The 26230-nt window shown below is 40.2% G+C and overlaps 1 protein-coding gene across 8 annotated transcripts in view; it reads right to left on the bottom strand.

The window, feature by feature from the left end:
• The window catches only part of LOC124183578 (sodium/calcium exchanger 1), a 1216563-nt gene that overhangs the window by 648084 nt on the left and 542249 nt on the right, over positions 1–26230 (bottom strand). For 7 of the 8 annotated variants that reach the window (XM_046572225.1, XM_046572226.1, XM_046572227.1 and 4 more), the window contains exon 4: positions 25272–25469. In XM_046572225.1, the coding sequence (XP_046428181.1) occupies positions 25272–25469 (198 nt within the window). Of the gene's footprint in view, positions 1–23689; positions 24278–25271; positions 25470–26230 lie in introns of those variants that run through there. The other variant, XM_046572232.1, reaches the window with a different exon arrangement.

Raw genomic sequence — 26230 nt, 5'->3', positions numbered from 1 at the left:
ACTTATCAGTAAACAACGAAAGGAAATTGATTCCAAATAGCATCTGCTCATGCTGTAGCCTGGAGGAGCCAGAAGACATTGAACATCTACTATTCGTCTGCCCAGCCTACGATGATATACGAAACCACCTCTACGGCGGAATGTATAACCCAGAGCAATTTTCGTTGAACTGTCACCTTGCTAACCGTTCACACTATGACTGCAAGAAACTGTTTAATATTACATGCAGGATTCTGTCCTTAAGAGAAGGGCGCGTCTGAAAAACCGCTCGACTCCAGAAATACTACACGACTTACCATCCTCAAGAACACAAAATTAGTTGTATCTCGGTCAATTCAAGTAAACCCAGTTAGTTAATCGAATTATTTTAGTTCACTTTTACTTTATCTTCATATTGATTTTGATATTGATATTGATATTTACATTTTTAATTTCAAACTTTGTGTTGATACCAGGAAATTTGTGATATTTTAATACCAATATTGTCTGCTTCTTTTCCTATACAGTTAAAAAAAAAAAATGTATCTATTCCATTCCCCTTTGCTACGGGACCATGTACCTCTCAAGCAATGAAACTAATTCAATATATATTAATTTACTACCATAAAATATAAAATAATAATCATAAATAAAATAATTTTATAAAAATATTAATCATTAAAAAAATGCCATGTCAAGTACTTTATGATATATAATTAGGATCATATATACAATGGATTAAAGCTTTTTAAAAAGTTTAAAGAAAACTGACAGATAGATGAATAATTAATCATTTAATTTCATATATTTAATTTTCAAAAATTGATTATCCATCAATTTAAGATGAATAATTTATAGAAATTAACGATTTTCCAAATTTAATAAATTGTTTAACTTAATTACCTCCATTTATACTTAATTAAATTAATGTGAAATTTTGTTGTTATTTGTTTATATAAATCATAATTTTTATTTATTTTCAATAAATAAAAAATTATTATAAAAAACTTTGTAAAATAAATTTATTTTATTTATGATGATTATTTCATATTTTATTGTAATAAATTAATAAATATTATAATTTTTAATAAAATTATAAAAAAAAAAATTAACTGACCCAAGAACATCATATCCGCTGGTGGCCTCGCCAAGGACCCCTCTCGTATGCAGCTGCTCCGTCACCTATTGTGTCCGTAAGCTTTACAGGTAGAATACGGACAGAGACGACTTTGATGCTCACTATCTCAGGTAATATTCTAGTAATCGCAAAACCGTATGCACAAAAATTATTCAGAATTTAGTCCTCTACAGTCCAGGATCATAATATATTAAAGCGGTGCGTCTAAAAGAAGACGAGTGAAAAATTTGTTATTCGAAAATGGCCGCGTAGTCAGAGAGCGTGACGGGAAGACCGTTGTGTATAAGAGACTCGAAAGCACAGTCAACGAAAAAGTGACGAGAAAATGGCTGCGACATTCAAAATTGATCAATTAACGGGAGACAATTATGATACATGGAAAACACATATGAGAGCGGTTCTGAAAAAGAACGATGTAACGATGTAGATATTCCAAAACCGCAAGCAGCATCGCCAGACTACGCAAAATGGATCAAAATAGATGGAATAGCTGATTCGGACATTTTGTTTGCCGTTAGTGCCAGTGAATTAGTTGCGTTAGATGGATTGAATACCTCCAACGAAATTTGGGACAAATTGAGGTCTCTGTATCAATCGAGTGGTCCCGCGCGAAAGGCAACCCTTCTCAAAAAGTCAGCATTGACGCGAATGCAAGAAGATGATGATATTAAGAAACATCTCGTTGAATTTTTCAAGGCAGATAAGAAACTCAAGGAAATTGGGTTGGTATTTCCGAATGAGCTATTGGCAATTCTCTTATTATATAGCTTGCCCGATTCATTTGGAATGTTCCGCACAGCAGTGGAATCTCGCGATGATTTGCCACACATAGACGTGCTGAAAGTAAAAATAGTAGAGGACTATGAGAGTCAAAAATCGCGAGACCCAGGGACAGGCCAGGAAGCAATGTATGTGAAGAAAAAATATCCACACACACAGACAAGAGATAATGAAAAAAAAGAGCGTAATCGAAATGTTGATGAGCCAAGACACAAGAACAAAACCGAGTGCTATCGTTGTCATCAGTTTGGGCATATAGCTACAGAGTGTCGAACGAGATTCGGTTCAAGAGATAAACAAAACGCGCGGCAAGTAGAGAAAAGAGATAACGGAACGAGATCGGAGAATCAAAACAGAACGTCGATGTGAATAACCACAGAAGATGCGATGTGTGGAATACAAGGTAAAGCCAAGTGGTGTCTCCATAGTGGGTGTACGGGACACATGTGTAAAGAGAGGGATACGTTTGAAAAGTTTACGCAAGTGAAGAGCGAATTAAACTTGGCTGATCACGAGAGTATGAAAATAACTGGTATGGGCAATGTAATTAATGTAAAAAATAATGTAATAAATGTAAAAAATGTAATAATAAATGTAAGTATTCTATTTGACACAGGCGCGGACAAACGCGAGATAGATATCGAAGAGGTATTTTATGTCTCGGATTTACGCGCGAACTTATTGTCTGTATCAAAAATAACAGATTACAATTTTGAAGTGTGGTTTAGAAAGAAAGACGCGGTTGTTGTGGACAAAGACAATAAAGTGGTGATGCGAGCAGATTGAGTGGGGAACTTATATTATGTAAAACGGAGCCAAGATAGTGCGAGCGTTGTTGAAACGAAACAAATTCAAAAGAACGCGTTAGATCAATGGCATGAAAGATTAGGTCACGCGAATGAACGCGCCTTGATGTCTATGGCCAAAAGAGGTTTAGTTTACGGTTTAAAGTTCAACGAAAACGAAAAATTATCCGAGTGTGAAATTTGTGTACGTGAAAAACAGACATGTCAAGCGTTTCCAAAAGGCAGCGAAGACCGAACACGTAAACTATTAGAGATCGTACACACAGACGTGTGCGGCCCTATGAGGCACCCGTCGTGGTCGAGTAAGAGGTATTTCGTGACATTTATTGACGATAAATCGAGATGGTGCGAAGTTTATTTCGTGAAAAATAAAAGTGATATTCTCAGTGTATTCAAAGAATATAAAGCTAAAGTGGAAAACTTCACGGGCAAAAGAATAAAAATGTTACAATCCGCTAACGAAAGAGAATATATAAACAATGAGTATGACGCATATTTAAAACAAAATGGAATTAAGAGACAATTAACTGTGCCACATACGCCTCAACAAAACGGCGTCGCGGAGAGAAAAAATAGAACATTAGTTGAAATGGCACGGTGTATGATGCGTCAAGCCAGCGTCCCTGCGACGTTTTGGGCTGAAGCCGTAAATACGGCGTGTTACGTCCACAGTCGATGTCCAACGGCGGCTCTAAAAGGGCAAATACCGTTTACAGAGTGGGAGGGGAAGACTCCTACTGTGGGATATATGCAAGTGTTTGGATCAAGAGTGTTTGTGAAAAACAAGAGAGATAATATTGGCAAGTTCGATTCGCGTTCGGAAGAGGGCATTCTTTTAGGCTATGATGTACAGTCTAAAGCATATCGCGTGCATATACCGAAAACGAAACAAACAATTGTGAGTCGCGATGTAAAGTTCATGAGCGAATCGGCATTGCGTCATGAGTACAAAGAGATATACGAATAAAAGAAAAATAACATTCGCGATGAAATGACAATCTACTTGTGCCCTCCAAGTACTAGCGAAGAAATATAAAATGATGACAAAGTAGAAGAATTGAGAGTAAACAGAACTGTTTAATTAATAGAAGTTAGAAAGGTTAACTTTGTTTATATTCAGAGGTTCATACGTTGATCCACAGATGTCACCACTTCTATTTATTACTCTCAATATCAAATGAAAATACGGGTGTCACAGTTATCTTCTCAAAAAGTATGATTTCCAAGTTGATTACTAAAATATCATCAATGTTCTTATTGCTCATCATTATGCCCCTAAACATAATTTTAATTGTTCAAAATTGCAAACTAACACGATTTACTGAACACATTTGAGATAAAAATGAAAAAAAAAATTTTTTCTGAGAAAATTTTTTTTTTTAAATAAAATTCAAAAATTCATATTTTGGAAAAATCAAAAAACACAGTGTTACGTCCTCCAGACTTCATATTCCTTTTCCACGCTCTTAGTTACCTCACGCTCTGTAGTCTACTCTTATCGTTCTCGAGTCAGCAGGTTCTCCTGTAACTCGCGGCTAGCTTGCCTGCTACATCCCGCAAAACCAGGCAGATCCATCCCAGCACTCAAGCAAGACACCTATCCCTCTAAACCAAGACCATACCCTTTTTCCCTTGACCGACTCCGTTGCATTGACCACTAATAAACAATCATATACTTTAAATCGTTTACCTTCCCTTAATACCAATCCCTTTCTATTTCATTCTGTTCCTGCATTGGGAATAGTAGCACGCGAGTGCATAGTCGACGTGAACGGACCCTATAATAGCCAAATAACACCTTGGCTGGCCGTGGAGTAAGCTCCGATTACCGCTCATCGGAGCCTACGCAATCTACCCCGTCACAACAGTTTCAAAAATTTCAGGATCTTTTAAGATTGGTTCAAGGTAGTACGCAAAAAAATTTGATTTCCAAATTGATTACTAAAATATCATCAATGTTCTTATTGTTCATCATTATGCCCCTAAATAAAATTTTAATTTTTAAAAATTACAAACTAACACGATTTACTGAACACATTTGAGATAAAAATGAAAAAAAAAATTTTTTTAAATTTTTAAAAAATTTTTTTTTAATAAAATTCATATTTTGGAAAAATCAAAAAACACAGTTTCAAAAATTTCAGGATCTCTTGAGATTGGTTCAAGGTAGTATACAAAAAAATTTGAGTCAAAAATTTATTGTCGAGCGTCAATTTTGAGAACTTTTAAAAATTCAAAGTTTCACAAATTTGAGATTTTTCAAAATTTTTTTTCGAGAATTTTTTTTTTCACAGCCCTAAGTATCCTCTTTGAAATTAACCATTGATCATCTTCTAATTTCCAATAGTTTTCAAAATATTTAAAATATAAGTTTAAAAACAGGAAAAATTGTGAAATGTTGAGTTCTTCATATCTTTTGAAAAAAATTTTTAAAATTTTTTTCCTTTGGCAGAACTTCGTTATAGGATAAAAGAAAACTCCTGACTAAAATTGAAATTTATATAAACCAACTGAGTGATAAGTGAGTCATACCATACATTATTTCACTGAATAAATTATTGATTAGTCGGAAAAGGTTAATTTTGCTAAATTCATGTTACATAGATTTATTCGCACTGTATTCGGCAACACTCAATTGTTCCATAAATCAGTTGACGGCGCTACAAATGTTATTGGATAAAAAAAATTCTCGTGTTTTTCCCATTCGAAGTCACAAAAAATCGATGTACTCCAATTCCAGAAACATAATTTCAATCATGTTCCATGATTCTGTCTTATTGTTACTAGGAAATGAGAAACATCGTACGGCACTCTGTTTTGTTTTCGGTATTGACAACTAAACGTTCTTTGCGAAATTATTTGGTGGCTCTGAAAAGTGCCTTTTTTCATCGGGTCAGTGTGACGACTCGTTACAGGTGCTTTCACTTGTCTCCGGTTGAAGCAACGGCCGAAGAGGCCCTTGTCTTTCTAAGGGAGCAACGGGCAGAGGCGCTTGTTCACATATTCAAGGCGGCTTTGGTGATACCTAAGTCCGTATAGTTCGACTATCAAGGGTTTTTGGGGTCTGATAAGCTGATCCAGCTTTTACCCATCACAGTAGGTTCCTCACAATTCTATTTCATTTGACAAAGAACACACTGATAACGGGTTTATCTCATAGGTTTTGGCCCGATATAAACCGCACACGTTACAATATATATACCTTCGCGCGTATTGCACATTATTTTCCTGCCTAATCCCAACAGAATTTTTGTTGGATTTTGGTGTTTTCGGGCATCTCAGATGACCCTCTACTTGTCCTAAAAAATTTGGCTCTTCAGTCCGTTTTGTAGATATCAGCTACTTTTCGGTCTAATTTTACTGGACTACATCTGCTACGTACTATGGAGGAAGAAAGTTTCAACATTCAAACACGGGTTGTCTTTCACGAATCCGTTGCGCATTACGAAATACACGCTCACAAACCTTACGCCTCGTCAACTTTCAACAACAGCGATGAAATTCACCGTTCAGCATCAGGATTTATACATATTACCTAGTGAAAGTTCGGTACACATCCATGGACGACTTCTCAAACCTGGTGGTACAGCTACTATGAACACACAGCTCGTAAACAACGCAATCTGTCATTTATTTAAAGAAATTCGCTATGAAATTAATGCAGTTGAGATTCGTAGAAGCAAGTACGTTGGCTTGACAAGTCTCATGAAGGGTTACGCTTTCCTGCACCCTGGTCAGACTTGGCTGATGGAGAACGCTAGATAGCTTGATGTAGAAAAGAAGAAAAAATTAACCGATGCCGAGGGTAATTTTGACGTATTGATACCGCTCAGCATGATCTTGAGTTTCGCCGAGGACCGCCGCAAGTTGATCGTTGTCCACGCAGAACATGAGTTGATTTTGACGAGATCAAAAATTAACGTCAACGCAGTCACGCAGACTCAATAGGAGGAATTCAAAATCATGCTTAATGCAGTGGAATGGCTAATACCGTATTTGAAACTCGCGGATCAGAAAAAAGTTGACCTACTAAATTTCATTTAGAAGGATCGGCCTATGTGAGCTTCTGCAGTTGGGAATTGTACGAATATCCCTTACTTCCCACAACATCGAAACACGTTTGGACTGTGAAAACTTCTACTTAGCTTGAAAAACCTCGATACGTCATTTTGGGTTTCCAAACAAGTTGAAAGGACAAGACCGGCAAGAACGCAAGTTGTTCCGATCACTGCAATATCACGGACGTCAAGCTATTTTCAAACTCTTAATCTTATCCGTACGGTAACCTGAACTCCAACGTGAGTCGTAATCTGTACGCGCTCCTGTACGAGATGTACGCAAACTTCCAAGCTACCTACTACGACAAGAACCCCGAGCCGTTGTTGAGAAAGAGTGAATTCCTTCGAGACGTCCCGTTATTCGTTATCGACTGTTCAAAACAGAACGAATCTTTGAAGTGCGGACCTGTCGACATCCGTCCCGAATCTGAAGCTAAAGCCAACTTTCCCGCTGAAACATCAGCATATTGCTTGATTGTTCACGATCGTATTGTCGAATACAACCCACTCAGTGGTGGGGTGAAAAAGTTGGTATAAAAGATAACTCGTTTCCACCATCTCGCACAATTCAAAGATGGAGCTTATCGTTCACATACAAGGCTCTCGTACACCTTTCAACAATTGTTAGGATACTGTTGAATAAAATGACTGTACCATCGTTGTGAAGTGATTTCAACCATATTCTGAAAATTGTACTCAATAAAACTGTTTTTCGAAGGATATTTATGACTCAATTTCACATCTTTACCTGAGCTCTTAAGAGAGAATTTTTTTTTAATACAAAGCTTAAGTAGCATTCAACCTTGCTCTCAATCCTTGACCGAGCTGTACACAGTTATGTTTTGCATACCCAGAGCGATGGTAACCCAACACCGCAGATCGATCGCTCTGAATGTATACTACCGCAGCTATCGGTCGACCTTGTACTCTGACCTTGACTGAAATCCTACAAAATTTATCGTAGAGTTCACATTACAATTACAAGCCAAAAAGAATGTCACGTGGATGATGACGTATCGACATTCACGTTGATAAAAAACAATTCTCAGAACCAATTATTTTGGAATGTCGCGTGGTAAATAACGTGGGAAAAGAATGTGGGGTGGTTGATGTTACACTTCAGCAGCCCTATCATGGGGAAAGAATTCGGGGTGGTTGATGTTACACATCAGCGGTTCTATCGTGGAAAAAGAATGCGGGACGGGTAACCAACATTCAGGTCTGTGAAAAAGTTCACGCCCCCTGCTGCACCCTCTACCGTTGACAGGCGAGCACATCATAGAGAATTTGACCTGTGGTCAGTAAGATTGTTGGTAAAACAGCACGATTCTGAACTTTGACCGATAAGAATTGTCGGTAAAGCAGTCCTAGTTTGACCGTCGACTGATACAATGGTCGGTAAGGTTGCTCGTTTTTGATCTCAAGTCGGTACGGCGGACTGTGACGTCATCGCGGAGAAGGGTTTCAGTCTGTGGAGGATGTCGGTGAGTGTCGGTAACAGGAATCTGTAAGCAGAACTCTCCCTGTATTGCTACTGAGTTGAAAAAAATCGAGGAGCTTCGTTTCGTCATATACATTCTCGGTTGAAAAAAAATTCTTTTCCTTCACAAAAAAAGACCCTTTCAGACGATGCAAAATTTTTGTTCATAAACTGTGACGCGGATTTCTCCTGTACCTCGGTTAATCAAAGAAAATTACCTAAAACTTACCGCGTATACAATAATTCGGCGGCCAGCGTTGTCAGCCCAAAAGCTGGATCTCAGAGAAGATATTGCGATATTCTGTTGGGCGCCTGGTGTGATTAACACGCTTTGAAATTGTGAATTCGCTAGACCTCCGCAATTAATTCGGTAGCTCAGTACCGGGGAGAAGGGATGGGTGATTTTTTGGAACAGAGCGAGACACCCGACAACAATACGCTATTTAACAAAAATTAAATGAAATAATATATTTTACGACAGTGATGATACAAAAACAAAGAAAAAGAATACTTCAAAATTCACTTTTCGCGATCCAAAATTAAATAAACTGATCTGAGAAAAATTAACTCTATAAGAAAACTTAAGCCCACTTGCATTAGTCGCCTCCCTGATGGTAAACCATAAAACCAAAACCAAAAACAAAATCTGACCCGATGTGTTAACTGCGATCTTCCTCTACGAAATACAGAGCTCATCGCCAAACTATAATAATAACCCAAAACGGCAATAACTCAAACAAAACCTTATTCGACGCGGTAGTAGCGATGGTTCTCGATCAATCTACAGCGCAAATCGCAACATTAGTATCACCCCAACGGGCAAAATCAACAGAAAAAAACTATGGCTCGACGCTCTAAACGGACCTTTAATTATTATTTGTAATCAAGCGTTTCTTAATTGTAATCGTATGATGCTTATCCCAACGCATCCGAACTCAATCCGCACGCGCAATTGCTCAAAGTTTACAAATCGCTCCTCTAAACCGAGGGCTCACGCACGACGATACGCGACCTACTCGAGAGGTGACACTTTTACACAAGCAAACTCGACCGGACCCTGTGCAGCAGAATTTGGCTGCACTCAATTTGAAACAATGTGGACTTGAATAAAAACCGTAACTCTGCTCTAGACCATAAATAAAAAAGTTATTCTACGCGTTATCGCGAGAACTCAGGCTACGGCCATTAAACAAGGAGATCGGCTAACAAATTTCAAGTGTTCCACAAACTTAATCATTAACTGGCCAACCGTTGAACGGTGCCCCGATCTAAATCGTACTCGAAATATGTTCGCGAAGCATTAACAGCGCTCACCGCTTCACAGCCACACCAGGAATTCCCCCACACCCGTGTCTGCCATGATGCACTCTAATTAACTATTTTTTTTTCTTTTGACAAACTCACACGCAACTATCGCGAACAGTGACCAGGACTCAAGTGAAGAGCTTTGCTATCTGAGCTGAAATCCGACCATGCTTCGAACATAGCTGTTTTCAGTCGCGAAAAATTCTTCCGATCTAATTGGTTTTCACCTCACAAAATTCTTATAGCTTAACTTTTCGCTATCGGTGACTGCGGTTGTAACGGAACGCTGATTGGTTGTCCAGTTCTCCGGCGATCCATTGTTCGGCAGTGGCGTGGTGCATGACATTAACGTGGCGCCTCTCACTGGGCTACAGCTCGCCGGCCACCAACGGGAGTCTCGTCCGTCTTGGTTTCCCTCGCGGCATAGGTCTACATTGGCGTTTTCTTCGTAGCCTCGTGTGAGGCCCTCCTCTTGTCACGATCTTCCGTGACTGCAGTCCTATAACGCTGTTGAATTTGCTGCCGATCCCGCATATGGTGTCGTATTCACTCGAAACAAAAAAAAAAAAAAAAAACAAAAATCCTGAAAAGTCGTATTCGCCAGCCCGTAATGTGTCCCCTCTCAGAGTATTGGATGCATGACCTTTGTCCTGGCGCTTTTTCACGAAATCACTAGCGATCTGATCGCGAAATTCCTAATTTCAAGTTCCGCCTAGGGTTCGGGGAGCCGTTTGGAACACGCACAAAATATGTCACGTTACAAAACAAATAGAAATAACTCCTCATAATATCTAGGTATTAAAAATATCCACCAAATTTCTGATGTGTTTTTTTGAGACGAAAAAATTTGAAAAAAAAACTAAAATTTGCAATATCTTAATTACAACCAGAGATATTGATGTTTAAACATTATTGAAATTTACCGTTGTTTCAATGATGATCTTCGTAAAATTCAAGTTCGTAAGCTTTCTCTACACTTTCGGGCATGAGATTCAATATAATACCAACCTTTTATCGCTCCCGTGCGGATCAGCGAGCTCGGTCGGCCGTTCGGCCGGGCGGCGCGGTGACATGCGTAAATCACGCAACGATTATATATATTCATACGTTTATTCAAAACAGAGAATTGCGTTATAATAGATAACAACAATAGTGAGTGCGGGCGTTAACGCTATATTATATTTGTATATAAGCAAAATTAGGCGTGCGTTACGCCGGGAACCAGTATTGAGCCTGCGTACCCGGCCTCTCGCCGGGCTCAGCGACAGTGCATATAAAGTGCATATAGTCGCGTAATTTGAGCACTGCTGCCTTTAATAAGGAAGCCAAGCGCGCAAGGCAGGCTAAGCTGCACGATGAATGTCGCACTCATTCAAATGATCCATGGCATGTTCCTACGAGAGGATATAGAACTGGTACATTTTATGACAAATGTTCCAGCTCTATCACACCCCCCGACGAAGACAAAGGCGCGTCTCTGCGGCTTCTGATTTTTCGTAGGACTCTTTCGTTACGTTTAGCCTGTTCCTCAATCTTGCGTTTTAATTTCCTTCGTTCTACTGCTTCCAAAGTAGAGGGATTCCTTTGGCAACAATATCCGGTAAACGCTGAAATATAGGTGGGTATATTAAATTTCCACAGCAAGAGTAGAATAGACAAGACGGATATCGTTCCAGAAATGGCAGCTATAGATGGGATCCCTATACTTTCGAAGTTAGCCCGTATATTATTGACCCGAAGGGTCGCTTTGTTATTCGCGAAAACACTCTAAAGGTCTGAAATGGCTTGTCCTTGATCCTTGAGGGCATCCAAGTTAATCACGTGATGCAATACAATTTCCCGGCCTGTTACAAATTTGTTTAGCGGGGAAATGGTATCTGCATGTGTTTCTGTTAATTGTGAAGTCATATGTTCTACGATTAATTTGACTCGCGTTTTCAAAGTTTGAAGTTCACAGCTCTGATTCGTGGTTATCAGGGATGGCTTTGTGATTTGAATAATGAAAGTCCGCATTGAAGAGCATGTTATGGTTACTTCAATTGGTTTCGAAGGTAAGATTATTTGTGATCCCTGCGTTTTTATGTAAGCAATATCTGTGACGAGAAAACGACTCAGGGTGCATTCTCGAGGTATGGTATCAGTTATTTTCTCACAAAGTTCTATAGTATCGTTGCGATGTCCCACATCACGGTAATCAGCAATAAAATAATCGTTTATCTGTTTCAGTTGAGAAAATGTGACTTCTCTTATGAAATTCTTACGTACTAATTTCAAAGCATATGTTGGGTTAAGCGTTATATAAGTGTGATTTATTCTTACGGGTACCGGGGTATTCTGAATTATTACCCAAGGTTCCTTTTCTAAGTAAGGCACTGTGAGTATATAGATAAGTTTGCCTTCATCTGTGGTTATAGTCAAGTCACTTATTTTAATAAACTTTTCGTAATTTTCCTCCTTAATAGGTATTAGTGTCTTTTTGTCAGTGGCGTCTAAAGCTTGAAGAGCTGTCATAAGCTACTTTGGAGTAAAAAGGGTGTTATCGACGATACTATGCCTTCCTAATTGCACGGCAGTCATTACCAGGTCGATTAGTCGTTGCAGTTCCTTAATTTCAAATAAACTTAGAGTTATAGCTTCCATGTATTCCTGATAAGCAAGCGTTTCATTACCTTTTCTTTTGAATGATTCTAATTGTCCCCATACAGTTTCCAAGGAGTGTTTAAGTTTGAGCTGATTTATATTCAAGATATTAATTTGGACTTAATTGATGTGCAAGGACTTTGTTACAACATGATTTAGAGTGTCCGTTACATTTTTTAGTGAGGCTAGATTCCCATTAATTATTTCCAAATCATCCGCGTCAGCAGTTCCATAGATTGATTTTTGGATTGTTCCCAAAAAGTTGAACATTTCTTGTTTCGGTCTGATGTTCGGCGAGAGATAAGATTTCCTCAGGGGATACATTTCATTTGCCAGACCCGTCAGAAGGATATGTTTTCCAAATACCGCCTCAACTTCGCGTGAGGCTTCGTAAGTAACATCGCTCGACGCGCGCGCTTTCGGAGTACTTGTTTTGGTTCCGTGGGATTGAGATTCCCTCAATTTAGAGGGGCGGTGCGTCATTTGAAGAATAGGCGCGCCCAAGTTTAAAATTACTTCTAAAATATTTTTGTGTGACGAGGCACGGGCAAATTCTAAATCTAAAGCGTCCAGGGCGAACTGGGCGAGGGATCGCTGACCAGGATTCCAGTGGTCCAGATAGGTATCCCGTATCGTCTGAAGGCCTCCGAGTATGTTGTGGATGTCGAGTAATGGTTTGGTGAACCCACTTGCGTCAATGGATTGGAATATCTTCCACCTTTCCTAATACACGTATACTTTGCCCACTTCCTCCTGGAGTAAAGTCCCATTGATAACGGAGACATCGAAGTAGGCTAGGGATAAACTGCTACACCTATAGCAACCTGTTGAAACCTTGTCCCAAGTGTGTACTCTCTCTTTGCAGGCAGTTCGAATATAGTCTTTCAAGACACTATGCATCCGTTCTATAGACCCGTTCGACTGCGGGTGATATGCAGTCGTGGTGATATGTTTGATAGTATAGTGTTTGAAAAAGGAATCGGTCAGCTCGTTACAAAACTCCTTTTCCATGTCCGTCAGGATTACTTTGGGGCACCCGAAGTTACCTATCCAGTACTCTGATAGAGCTTTGATAACTTCTGTTCTGCACTTCTGTGGCGGTTTCGTTCGTAAGTGTGGCACATTTAATGAATTTAGTTATTGAATCCCGAATCGTGAGGACATATCGGTGTTTATTCCAAGATTCGACCAGAGGTCCGACGATATCTATTGAAATTTGATCATTAGGTTTTTCAGCAAAGGTTTCAATTCAAAAAGAATAGCGGGTGATTTCATTCGTATTTTTTCTTTTCTATACATCTGACACGTGGGGCATGCCTGGATAAAGATGTTGCTATCATTATATCCATACGTGACCATACGGCCGTTTCTTTTACTCGGTCAATTGCTTTTGCTAGGCCGAAGTGTTCATTGATGTCGTTGTGAGCGCTGGCCATGATTTCTCTCTGTTGCTGTTTGTTAGGCACATCCTTTCCTTTCAAGCAAAATGATATGTCTGTACCTGAGTCCTGACGTATCCTCTTGAGATCTTCGATGATCGAATTGGTTTCTTCTTTGGTGATTTTCTTAGGATCAATCCAGAAGTATATCTTTTTGTACCTTTTCGGGTAAATGTAGTTTTTGAGTTTCGCAAGTCTATCATTCTGATTCTTTGGTATAATCAGGGTGTTGTAAGAGGCATTCTTTTCTTCAAAGGTAATCTTCACCCATCTGCCGTCCTCCTCCTTTCGATTTCGGTTGCCAACGAGTTTGATTTGAGATTTCGTTCTGCCTGTTGTAAATGACAATCTCTCGATGTCAATGTGGCGTGCGGCAATATGGTGGACCCACTTGGGATTCCTATCAATGGGTGTGACTTCGTATAGTCCCTTTTCCAAATCGGTGAGTTTTCCAAAAATCTCCTTCGTTGTGCAGAAGACTCTAGATAACTCATCCGCTACTACATTACTTTTTCCCGAAACATGTTCGATCAGGCATGAGTATTCCTCCAACCTGAATCTCCAACGTAACAGGCGTTGGCTGGGGTGTACGCAATTTTTCAGCCATACGAGTGCACGATGATCGGTGCGGATGATGAAGGGTTTATCCGGTATATTGAGCGAATATACTCTTGGTCTCTTGACGGATCATACAACAGCAAGCATCTCCTTCTCTGTCGTGCTGTAATTCTTTTCCGCATCATTCAAGGTTCGAGATAAGAAATATATGGGGTGGCCGTCTTGAGATAGTACGGCTCCAATTCCATCGTTTGACGCGTCGGTGGTTACGACGCGGCGACGTATCGTTTAGCTGGGTCTGATCTCAGAAGTATCTGTGGCGTGACCAACATTTCTTTCAGGGTTTCGAAGGCTTCTTGGCAGGCTGGTGACCAATCCCATGGGGTGTCCTTTCTTGTTAACCTTGTTCATGGTTTCGCTAACATTAAATAGTTTTGTATAAACTTTCAGTAATATCTCGTCAAACCAAGGAAAGATCAAATTGTCTTAACGTTGACTGGAACGGGTAATTGTTGAATCGCTCTAGTCTTCTCCGGATCTGGTTTGCTTCCTTCGTCAGTGATGACATATCTGAGGTATCTTACTTCAGTTTTCATGAAGGCGCACTTCTCTGGTTGGAGTTTCAGGTTACATTGTCTTAAACGCTGAAATACGGTTCTTACATTTTGATGGTGTTCTTCCACCGTTTCACCAAAAATTATTATGTCATCAATGTAGACGCAACAGATCTTCTGATTCAATCCTCTCAGCGCATCGTTCATCATGGGTTGGAAGGTCGCAGGAGCGTTTTGTAATCCGAAATGCATTCGTTGGTATTCAAAATGCCCGTCGGGGGTTGAGAGGGCAGTATATTTCTTGGAGTCAGCAGCCATGTTGATCTGTTGAAAGCCTGCGGCCATGTCGACAGTGGTAAAGAACTTGGCCCTTCCCATGTGGTCTAGTAAATCCTCGATTATCGGTATCGGATAAGAATCCTGAACGGTAATTTCATTAATCTTCCTGAAATCGATCACAATTCTATACTTGGGTTTTCCGTCGGGGCCCGGTTTTTTGGGTACAACCCAAACTGGCGAGTTGTATGGTGACTCGGATTCCGTTATTATTCCTTGTTTCAACATTTTCTGTACTATCTCCTTAACGACCTACAGGTGCAGCTGTGGAGCACGGAAACTTTTCACATTTACAACGCGTTGAGGATCTGACAACTCGATACGATGTTCAGTCATTGAAGTTCCATTGACCATGTCTTCCTCCTGTATGGCAAAGATATCGCTGAAATCCTGAAGAATACTCCAAATTTCTTTCTGGTACTCCTTCGGTAGGTTTTTCAAGTCGACAGTATGTTGGAGCGCCTGCTCTCTTTCACCAGGTGGTTGTAGCCATACACCCGAGGTTGACATACTCTTTACTCAGTGGACTTGGACGTTCTCTAGTCCGAGCTCGATATCTTCGCCTTCGACGGTGGTGATGATTCCATAAGCAGTACCATGATTGTCCGTGTGTACAATCTGCACCGGGATATTTTCCATAGGCATTCCGTCTCTATAGACCATGCGTAACATGAGATCGAGATTCTTTTCGTCGGTATCGATGGCAATTCTGTTCACCGAATTAGGTTTAAATCGAATTTTTCGGTCGCTGCTAAGGTGGTGTGTCTTATTCTTCAGTGTGAGCGTCGAGGCATTCAACTGGAAACCTCGTCTCCTCATAAACGGGTTTCCCATGATTCCATCTTCTTCGTCAGGCAGATAATCGTCTAGTATTATGACAAATTCGTCCTTTAGTCCCATATGAGTTAACACAGCAATTTTGTTCGCCGAATTTAATGCTTTGCCTGTCTTAAAGGAAATTTTGCGTTTGATAATTGGACAAATTTGTTTATCCGATGGATGAATAAACTTCCGTTTTATGAGGTTTATCGATGCACCTGTATCGACCATAAGGGCTACTCCTTGCTTTGTTTCTTCAAATTTTATCACAGCACACTGTAATAGCCTCTGTGAAACTGAACATACGCGGGCTCCTGTTGACACTCATCCTCTAATTTGTCCTCCTGTCCCTTTATTTCCTCTTCCTCTGACTGGAGCTTCTCTGACGTGCAATTGACTTGGTCGTTGGGCGGTTTGTCTTCGAGGCTGGCGTTTTGAATATTCACGTCTCGCTTATTGTCGTTAGTATTAGAGCGTTGGTCGTTCTTTGGTCGGCGCGGAGCGTAACAGTTCCGGCTGTAGTGTCCTTTGGTTCCGCAGTTATGACATACTGCTTGTTGTTCATGGGTGGTCCGATGTGTGTTACAGGTGTGGCATTCACATCTCTGGAGTTCTTTATCTTCATCTTGTTCCGCTTTGTCGTGGTGATGGACAGACGCTGGTGGTCGAGGAGTTGACCTTGGCCAGTTCGTCGAGGTTCTTTGTTGTACCTGGAATCTTCGCGTATCTGATGCGCTGCCTGGCCCGTGAATTTGGGACTGTTCCAAAACGTGGGTTTCGAGGCTGTGTCGTTACTGTTCACCAGCTATTGTCGATGCATTCGGAAATTCAATTCCTCGCCTTCGGCTCCTTTCGCGGTCTTCTGGGCTTTTAGTAACTTGAAGTACTAACGGTTTTTGACTTGATGGAATATTCTCTGATTGAGTCCGTACAGATAGTACTGGCACACTCTATTTTCGAGGTCTTGAAGATTGGGATCGATGTTCGCTCGTAGTTGTTGATTCAAGAAGGCAGCTACGAGATCTTGGTGGATCTGATTGAATTTGAGATTGTAGGCGTCCACAGTGTCGCCCTTTCAGGCTGTTCTGCCAAGCTCCATTTCCAATGTGGTGACACTTTTCTCGACAATGACGGCTGATCTTATGACTTCGAGTAAAGTTCGGATTGTACGAGGTCTCCTCTGGTTGATGGTCTTCTGAAGAGCTCCTCCCGTCTTCAAGCTGATTACCATGCTCAAAAACGGGAAACGTTGGATTGGCATAACTACCATATCGGCGGCTTTTACTTGCATGATCCAAGCGTGTACATCTTCGCCTGCTTTTCCTTCCAGTCTGCGATCAATGATCTCGATGGCTTGAAACGCGGGTAGGAAATCTTGGATCGCATAGGGCTCGTCCGCTTGGCGATTTGGTTCTCCAGGGTATCTTTCGGCCGCATCGGAGCGTAGACTGACATCGTTTAAGTAAGCTTCCGTTCGTGCATACGGGCCTGGGTCTCTAGTATTCCGAGGGGGAAGCACGTCTCGGGGTGGCGCAGTTGCCGGTAGTTGAGTTCTCGTTTCGTTTCTTCGAGAGAGTTCCTTAATGTTCCTCATTATCTCCTGCTGTTGGCGTAAAGCTTCGGGATCATTCAGCAAATGGGTCATACTGAACGTTACAGTGTCCGGACGACGATGTGGTAAAGCAGCAGACATTTCCAAGGCTCTTCGTTCTCTTCTTGCTATTCTAGACGACGACGCGGAACGTTGCCACGGATATTGCTACCAGTACCTCGTGGGATTTCGTAATCCGTCGGATCAATAGGCCACTGTGGACTAGGCCTTGGTGTAAGGCGTACGTTTGGCATCCGTGATAAACGTCGGCTTTCCTCGAGAACGCGTTGCAGTGTCGAATCCGCATCCGACAAGATATCATGATTTACATTGGCTCGCGCAGTGGAGAATCGGTCATTCCCTAATAAGCGATTTTAGTGAGGAATCGGTATAGGCATCGTATTTATACTTTGATGGTCTAAGTCTGAATTGGCTGGGGAGCCCACCTCATTGATGCGCGGTGTCGGTGGCAGCAATCGGTTTTGAGCGAGCCCGTCTAATGCCGAGTAACGCGGTGGGTTCATTACGGTTGAAGGAGCTATCTGAGTAGGACCTTCCACCTCCGATTTTACGAGATGCGCGGTATCTACTTGAATTCGCGGTATCGCTCCGGTATGATTTCCGGGCGGTCTCAAAATATTAGAAACATTCGAATCATCGTTAGCTGTTAAGCGATAATAGTTATTGATTGCTTCTCGATTGGTATTACTATTCGTAAGAGCTTCCTCTCGACGATTTTCTTCGGTTAATTGGTTATTTGGTTGTTGCATTGCCCGAAACATTTGGTTGGTGACGCTTTCAAGCGTGTCTTTGGGACGCGGAACTGTCTCAGAGTTTCGACTTATTTCTACATTATTGCGACGAATGAAGTCGTGTTCACAGCGTTCTTGATTTCTCAATTGAATAAAACGGGTAACCTCTTCTATCGGCAAATCTTCACGGCGAGCAAGTTGACGCGCAGTTAACCTCTCTCTGTTTAATTTCTCTAGACCAAGACGGTATTTGCCACTTGCATTTAAATCATTACGTTCGGTGGCTTCTTGTAGCTTATTTACAAGCTGAGTCATTTGGTTTGTCAAATCCTAAAATCTCTCTTCGAACCGGGATTCAGAAGTGACGGGTTGTCCATCTTCTGCAGTCTCAACAATAGTAGGAGGTACTGCCGATCTCCGGTCATTGTTTTCGTTCTTGTCCATCGTGAATTTGTTTTTAAATCCACCTTGAGTCAAGCTTTGACTTTTTTTATTTGAATGATTCAAGTTTGACCATTAAATTCTTAGTTCCGATTAAGATTTTTTTTTATCGATGCGTTTACAGTCACTCGAGTAAGTAACAAAATGCTTGTACTTACGTTATGAGTAGCCAAATTGAGGTGTGCAGCATCACACTCGAAGATCGTCGTAGCCGTCGGTACGAGGCTTCGATGTCCTGGAGTCTCTGACAGGCACCGTGGGCAAGAATATAAGAGCAGTTAGAGTCCGAGTGTCCTTATTCTCACTTCACTTCACTTAGATGGTTTAAATGCGAAGTTTGTTGTATTCAAGGAGTGCAAAATTTCAAACTTGCTTCCTTCTCAATAAATACACAAGTTCACTATGGGAATTGTCCAGTGTAGAATCAGACGGTCTACACTCAGTCCCTGATTATCAAGCAGTCTACACATAGTCCTTGATTGTCTACGCAAGGCGGCCTTTCACTCTATCCCTTGCTAGGTGCAATTCGTAATAATTACTTATAAACGCGTAGCTGAAGGTTCACGCGTGAATTTATTGGGCTCATGCACTTACTTCCAATGCTCGTCACTATGATCCGGCCGTTTGATACGCACACCGCGTTCGTTGGTTTAAATCGGATCCTGGCAGGATCGCTAAATTTGCCATGCGTAAATTACGCAACGATCATATATATTCATACGTTCATTCAAAACAGAGAATTGCGTTATAATAGATAACAACAATAGTGAGTGCGGGCGTTAACGCTATATTAAATTTATGTATAAGCAAAATTAGGCGTGCGTTACGCCGGGAAGCAGTATTGAGACTGCCCACCCGGTCTCTCGCCGGGCTCAGCGACAGTGCATATAAAGTGCATATAATCGCGTAATTTGAGCAGTGCTGCCTTTGATAAGGAAGACAAGCGCGCAAAGCGGGCTATCTGCACGATGAATTTCGCACTCATTAGAATGATCCACGGCATGTTCCTACGAGAGCATGTAGAACTGTTAAATTTTATGACAAATGTTCCAGCTCTATCACAGCGGTGCAGGGACCGCGACCCGCCCCGCAGCATCCCTTGAGCGGCTTTGTTAACAAATTGAATAACTTCCTTAAAAATCGTCCTAGAGAGTTGATTTTTCTTTTAATTCTGCCTATTTTATTCTCGCGAACACGATAGTATCCTTGAAAATCAATATTTCCTAATACTTACCCCAATAATTATTGTGTTTCCTTGATTTGAATACGTTGTGATAGAGCTGGAACATTAGTCATAAAATGTAACAGTTTTATATCCTCTCGTAGGAACATGCCGGGGATCATTCAAATGAGTACGAAATTCATTGTGCAGAGTAGCCCGCCTTGCGCGCTTGGCTTCCTTATCAAAGGCAGCAGTGCTCAAATTACGCGATTATATGCACTTTATATGCACTGTCGCCGAGCCCGGCGAGAGGCCGTGTGAGCAGTCTCAATATTGCTTCCTGGCGTAACGCACGCCTAATTTTACTTATACATAAATTTAACATAACGTTAACGCCCGCACTCACCATTGTTGTTACCAATTATAACGTAATTCTCTGTTTTGAATGAACGTATGAATATATATATATATATATAATCGTTGCGTAATATTCGCATGACAACGTGATGCCTATATAAATAATTTTTCTATAAATGGCGAAGGTTGTAATAATGTAATTACATTTTGTACAGTGTTTCCACCATGACAATAGCTTTATTATATACTCAAAACGAAAAATTCAGAGTAATAATTACGAATTTCTATCTTCTTTCCTGTGCGAAAGTTGCAGAATGTAATAAGTAATTTTGTCATGGAAAATTCCAGACGAAAATCCAAGGCGGATGGGGCTCCTCCGAATAGTTACCCGAGACGGTCCACCGCTGATAAAGCGGATAGGAAGTCGTCCGTATAGATGGCTACCCACGACACGGTGATCCTTATCGGCATTCATTTCATATAAGCATTCTTGATCCTCTAATGGAAGCGAACAGTCAGACCGACGCTCGCATCGTATTTCCTACATGTGTACTTTCTTAAATATTCATTTTAATCTATAAACAAAGCAGACTATCTACTCAATGATCCATCTGACCGGTTTACGTATTTCATCATAATTCCAATACCGACTGTGTGGCAACACCCAAATAGGTTTCCACAAAGCAATTTTATTTCTTGGTACTTTTAAAGTGGAGTTGCCCAACAAATTCGTAGTAATTGTCGCGACGTGTACGCAGGTAAATTCTGCCTAATGGTAAAGGCCCTTCGGCGGTCATCAGCAAACCCTTTCAGGTAGCTTAAGAGAGAGAAAGACAGAGATATATGAGCGATAGAAAAGTAAGTATTATGCCGTTATTCTTAGACTTGTTTTTTGGGAGGAAGGAGGCCAATTCGTTCTTTTAATGAGCTAGCAGATGTTCACACTTCAGTCTCGTCTACAAAGTCATCGAGTACAGTGCATTTCATGCAGCAGTCCGATTACGTGTTACTTTATGTATTCAAAAAGCGTCGCTTTGTGCTCCAGTCTTCACACATGTAAATTTATTAATTTGTGAAAACATACATACACCACATTCATTTTTAGTTTCCAATCTGTAATACGATATTTTAGATTATAATGAATAAATTGTGTTAGAGAGTATTGATAAAAATTGTGGGTGCTTGCGCGTCAGCAAACAATGTTGTCGCGCGTTTATCCTCGGATTTCGAATCTCTGGATATTTCTTATTTTGGTGAGTGAGAATATCATTTACAAACAAAATAATTAGTACGGAGAAAGTAATGCTCCAAAACGATAACGTTTCATGAAGCATCGAAATATAATACATGTAAAATTGATTGTAACATATTTTTGGCAAACTCATTCAGCACAGTGGCAATTTCAGGATTTCCCGATTCGTTTCTAACTATCCGAGTGGACGACTCTTTAAAATGGCGTCCAATATTTATTTCATCTGCAAGGAATCATTGGGAGAACTGAAAATCTGTACAGTGAAACGAAGAGGAATCGAAACGTTGATCTTAACGAACCGATCGCGAATACCTCCACGAGGAGTTCTCCGCAATTCGATTTTGAGAATTGCTGTCTATTTTGTGAGAGTGATGCGTCGGAATTATTCGCTAAAAAGGAATCTCGAAAACGGCATACGTCACAGCGACCAGTCGGTCTTATTACGATACAAGACATTTGGCAAAATATTTTGAGTGCAGCAGCTGCGCGATGCGATACTTGGGGCAATGAAGGTTTGAACTGCGTAGTTCATGTCGATAATTTAGTCAGTATGAAAGCCCGTTACCATGCCATCCGCAGTTTTGTAAGCGAAACAAGTAATTGTTACTCAGAATTTTTTATTTATGGCTGTACCCTCTCTGTACCGTAACCTACCGACGTCCAATTACCACAAGAAAGCACACATGCTTATACCATAGCCTTTAAGATCCATACCGATCCGGATTCAGTTACCATCTTCGTGTGCAATGGTCTCGCACCAAAAATCTGCATACAACATACCATCTGTGGTTTCGCAAGCGAGTTTACGTTCATGTAATGCTATGCAATATAAATATATTGTAACGGATACGGTTAATCTTGAGACCAGAGCCTATGAGATAAATCCGTTATTGTGTGTTCTTTGTCACTTCATAATGAAAAAGTATATTTATAATGAACCCCCTCTGATGGATTAAAAGCAGGATCAGCTTATCAGACCCAAAAAAAAACCGTGAACAGTCGAACTACGTGGACTTAGGTATCACCACAGCCACCTTGATACGTGAATAGGCACCTTCACCCGTTGCTCCCTTCAGTAAGACAAGGGTTTGTTGGCCATTGCTTCAAGCTGGAGACAAGTGAGAGAGGCGAATTTCACCTAGTCGGAGATACGGGTTTTCCATTACTCCCTTCTAATTGCGAACTCGGAGTAAACAGAGTTGCCTGCTTATTTTCTGTTTTGGGTTACTGACCTTAAACATCGCCAATCTTCCAGACCAGGGATCACCTTGGCTAGCTGTTGCTTTACTCCCCCCCCCCTTTTCAAGGTGAAATTTTATGTTCCAGAAATATGTTTCACAACGTGACAGACGAGTGCATGTTTAGACAGTATATAGTTTTTAATAGCGATAATTTCAAATACAATTGGTATCGTCCGTAGACGGCGATATGGTTTATAAAGTTAATCGTAGTGAACAAAAATAAAAATGAAAATAAAGAAATAATAATATTCACAATTAAGTAAGCGGCTCTAATCTATCCTTTACTAATTCCCTTTAGAAGTTCCGGGATATCGTGGACTCTAATTTGACAATAATTTTCTAATTCAGGACTAAGCTCTTTGCTTGAAATTCCTTCCTAAAATCGTGAAGCTAAATTCGAGAATGCACTCTAGACGAGTAACACTTCTTATAAATGTGACGCAACTCGGCGCTTTGCCGGACAACTAGTGCCCGCTCTTCGTGGTCCTCCAGTTTTATACTCTCCCAGAGCTGTTGTGAGATTATCTTATCGACGTCATTTCCCTATTTGTGTGTCCTGTTATGTGTCATCGTCTTGATATGCGTTGGTCAGCGGCCGTCGTCTTTGTTCATTATTTTGGGTTCATGTAGGTCACTGTCGATATCGATGGTGGTCTCGATCAGCTGTCCGTTACAGTTGTGTCGTGATTTGTGTATGTTACGGGCAGCATTGATGTCAATGCGATCTTGAAGAGCTGTCCGTTACAATATATATGTCATTTTCATGTCTTTACTTTGGGGCATTCCATACCAAAACGATCAAAATTCTACGGCGAGGTCTCAGATTTTTTAAATAATTTTTGTATAAAAGTACATGACGAAAAACTCATTCGGTAATTTGTTCAGAATTTTTTGACCCAGCGCATTTGAGTTATGATTTAAAAACTCGAAAAAAACCCCACTTTCTAAAATCTGAAAAAATTCTGAAAAATCTTATGAAATATAACAAAATTTTTGGCGTTTATTAGAAGACGAAGATTCAGAACCGATGCAAAAACCAAAATAAGAAAAACAATTTTCAATTGCAATTAACTGCCTAACTAACAATGTTGGGTCATTTTTGCATAGGACCTGTTTTATAGAAGACATTATAACGCACATATTTTCTGAAAACATTTTTCGATAGAATGCATTTCGCAAAAGATAACTCAAAAAACTCGATTTTTAATTTTCAGATATTTTTAATTGCTAAAATGCAACTATTTCGTGGTCGTGAACTATAAGTCCAAAAACCTACAAAAGAAAATCGCGAGTGGGTGGCCTCAAAGAATAAGTCTCAAGTGTATTCCGACTGGACTAGGGGTTGTACTCCCTCGTCGCTAGTCGATCCTTCGCAGATTCGACGGTCATCTATTGGCAGGGTGAGCGGTGGAGGCTGCAGCGCGCCGGCCGCCAACTGAGATTGCGCCGGCCATGGATTCCTGCGATGCAGGGATCTTCATTGGCTCCCCCTCTGCAGCCTCGACATCCTTCTTCCGAAATCGTCGCCATTCCGACACTCTGTAATTTCCTCGAATTCGTTTCTGACTTTCTGCTTGATGCCGTTGATACTCGAATAACAAAAAGAAACAAAAAGCCTGAAACATGTTATTCACTGCTCGCTACAGTGTCCCCTCTCGGAATTTCGGATGCGTGACTCCAGTTCTGGAAATTTACAAATATTTCGCTACTCGATCTCGGAAATCCCTCACATTTGGTACTGTCTAGGGTTTTGGGAGCGACTTGTAACGGGCATCAAAAATACCACGTTACAACATATATTTTTTTTCATCTGCCAATATACGGATTTGAGCGGTGAAAACAATCGCAAAAAATGGAGACCCAGCAGGGTGATTTCTTAATGGATTTGAATGAAACCAACGCTCAAATGGTTTCATCAATAACACGTACCTACCGCAATTCACCTTTGTCGGTCAAATATTTTTTCTATTCGAGGAAAATGTCGAGTTCCACGATGCGAATTTTTTTTTGTTCGTTACTAATACACTGCCAAATATTTTTAGAATATATAGCAAAATTAAAGGTGTCGCAGTGAATGACAAGAAAAATGTCTTTTTTTCTGAAAATAGCCTTTTGGATGCCATTAAAAATACAACATCTATTGCAATACATAATTCTTGGAAAAAAATTAATTTTTTTTATGTAAAATTTTTTTTTTGTCCGGCTTTAATCTTCCATGATATATGAAAAAAAAATCAGTCATTAAACGACCACATTGGAGAATTCGAAAAAATTCACACAGAGTACCCTTGAGTACAACGGATCTCTCCGTTGTATCCATTCTACAATTCCTTAAGTTATCAACATTTCTCGACAAGTACCGTATTAACTCAGAAGTATCAATATGCAACCATAAGCTTCAGAGAGTCCCAGATTCGTTTGCAAATTGTGCTACTACTAACAAGAAAGCATGAAAGATTGCGCAATCCCCAAATAGTTGGCAAGAGGGGAACTTGATATGAAGTGGTCAGAATGAAGGCTGGAAATTTTTTACAGCAGTGGAGATGCTTTGGATTCTTGTATAGCAAAAATATACGTACTTACCAAGTAAAATTGAGGCGTTGGCTCTCTGAACTAGTTTGTCAACTGTGTTCTTGAATTCCTTAGATTCCTTGATTCGCACCTGAGCACGTGAGACCTCTCCCAGACGAGGACGCCCAAGCAGAGTAATTTTTTCTTCATCGGTTCTTCCTTCGGGTGGTTTGTGTTTAGCGATAACTGCCATCTCCGCATCAGCTGTAACTAGAATACAAATGCCTGTGTCAATGCTGAATCTGCGTTATGAAAATGCACGTTTATACAAAGGCCACAACTTTCAAAATGTCAAAAAAATATGGTGTCATTCAAATTCCCAGTTATTTCCTCGTCCATTCAATGTGGGTCTGGAGTGGCAAGTAACGTTGAAACTGTTGAGATCAATGCTAGTGATGGCCACTTATCTGAGAATAATCGATGTATCGATTAATCGATTTCAACAAAATAATCGGACATGGCTCGATTTAATTGTAAAAATCAATCAATTTGGTAAATTTCTGCGTGTAGTCTTAATATCAGAAGAGATATTTCGATAATTCATAGTCTTATGCAAAATATTTTTAAGTTTGATGAATTTTGAGTAATTGATACTTAAATCACATACATCGATACTGTATTGCATCGTTCGTGTGAGTAAACAAGCGGCTCCAGACCCACATTAAATCGACGAGGAAATAACTAGGAATTTGAATGACACCATATTTTTTTGAGTTGAATTGATTGAATTTATTCATGTAATTCGACTTCATTTTTCTATTCCAAATAATAATAATTATTTTTCCTCAAATTCAGATAGATTTATTAAATTGAAATTGCTTCATTTGAATTCAGGTATTTGGGAATTTCCTTCTTCTCGATTTAAAATTACATTTTTATTTGAATTTAATTATTTTTCTCTTCAAACACAAAGTTTTGGCACGAATCTAAAGTAATTCAAAGTAACTTGACTTATTACAACTCTTCCTAAT

Source organism: Neodiprion fabricii, chromosome 5, assembly GCF_021155785.1.
Source record: "Neodiprion fabricii isolate iyNeoFabr1 chromosome 5, iyNeoFabr1.1, whole genome shotgun sequence".
NCBI classification, from domain to species: domain Eukaryota; kingdom Metazoa; phylum Arthropoda; class Insecta; order Hymenoptera; family Diprionidae; genus Neodiprion; species Neodiprion fabricii.
The sequence above is the reverse complement of the archived record's forward strand: the minus strand, read 5'-3'. Positions and strand labels throughout refer to the sequence as shown.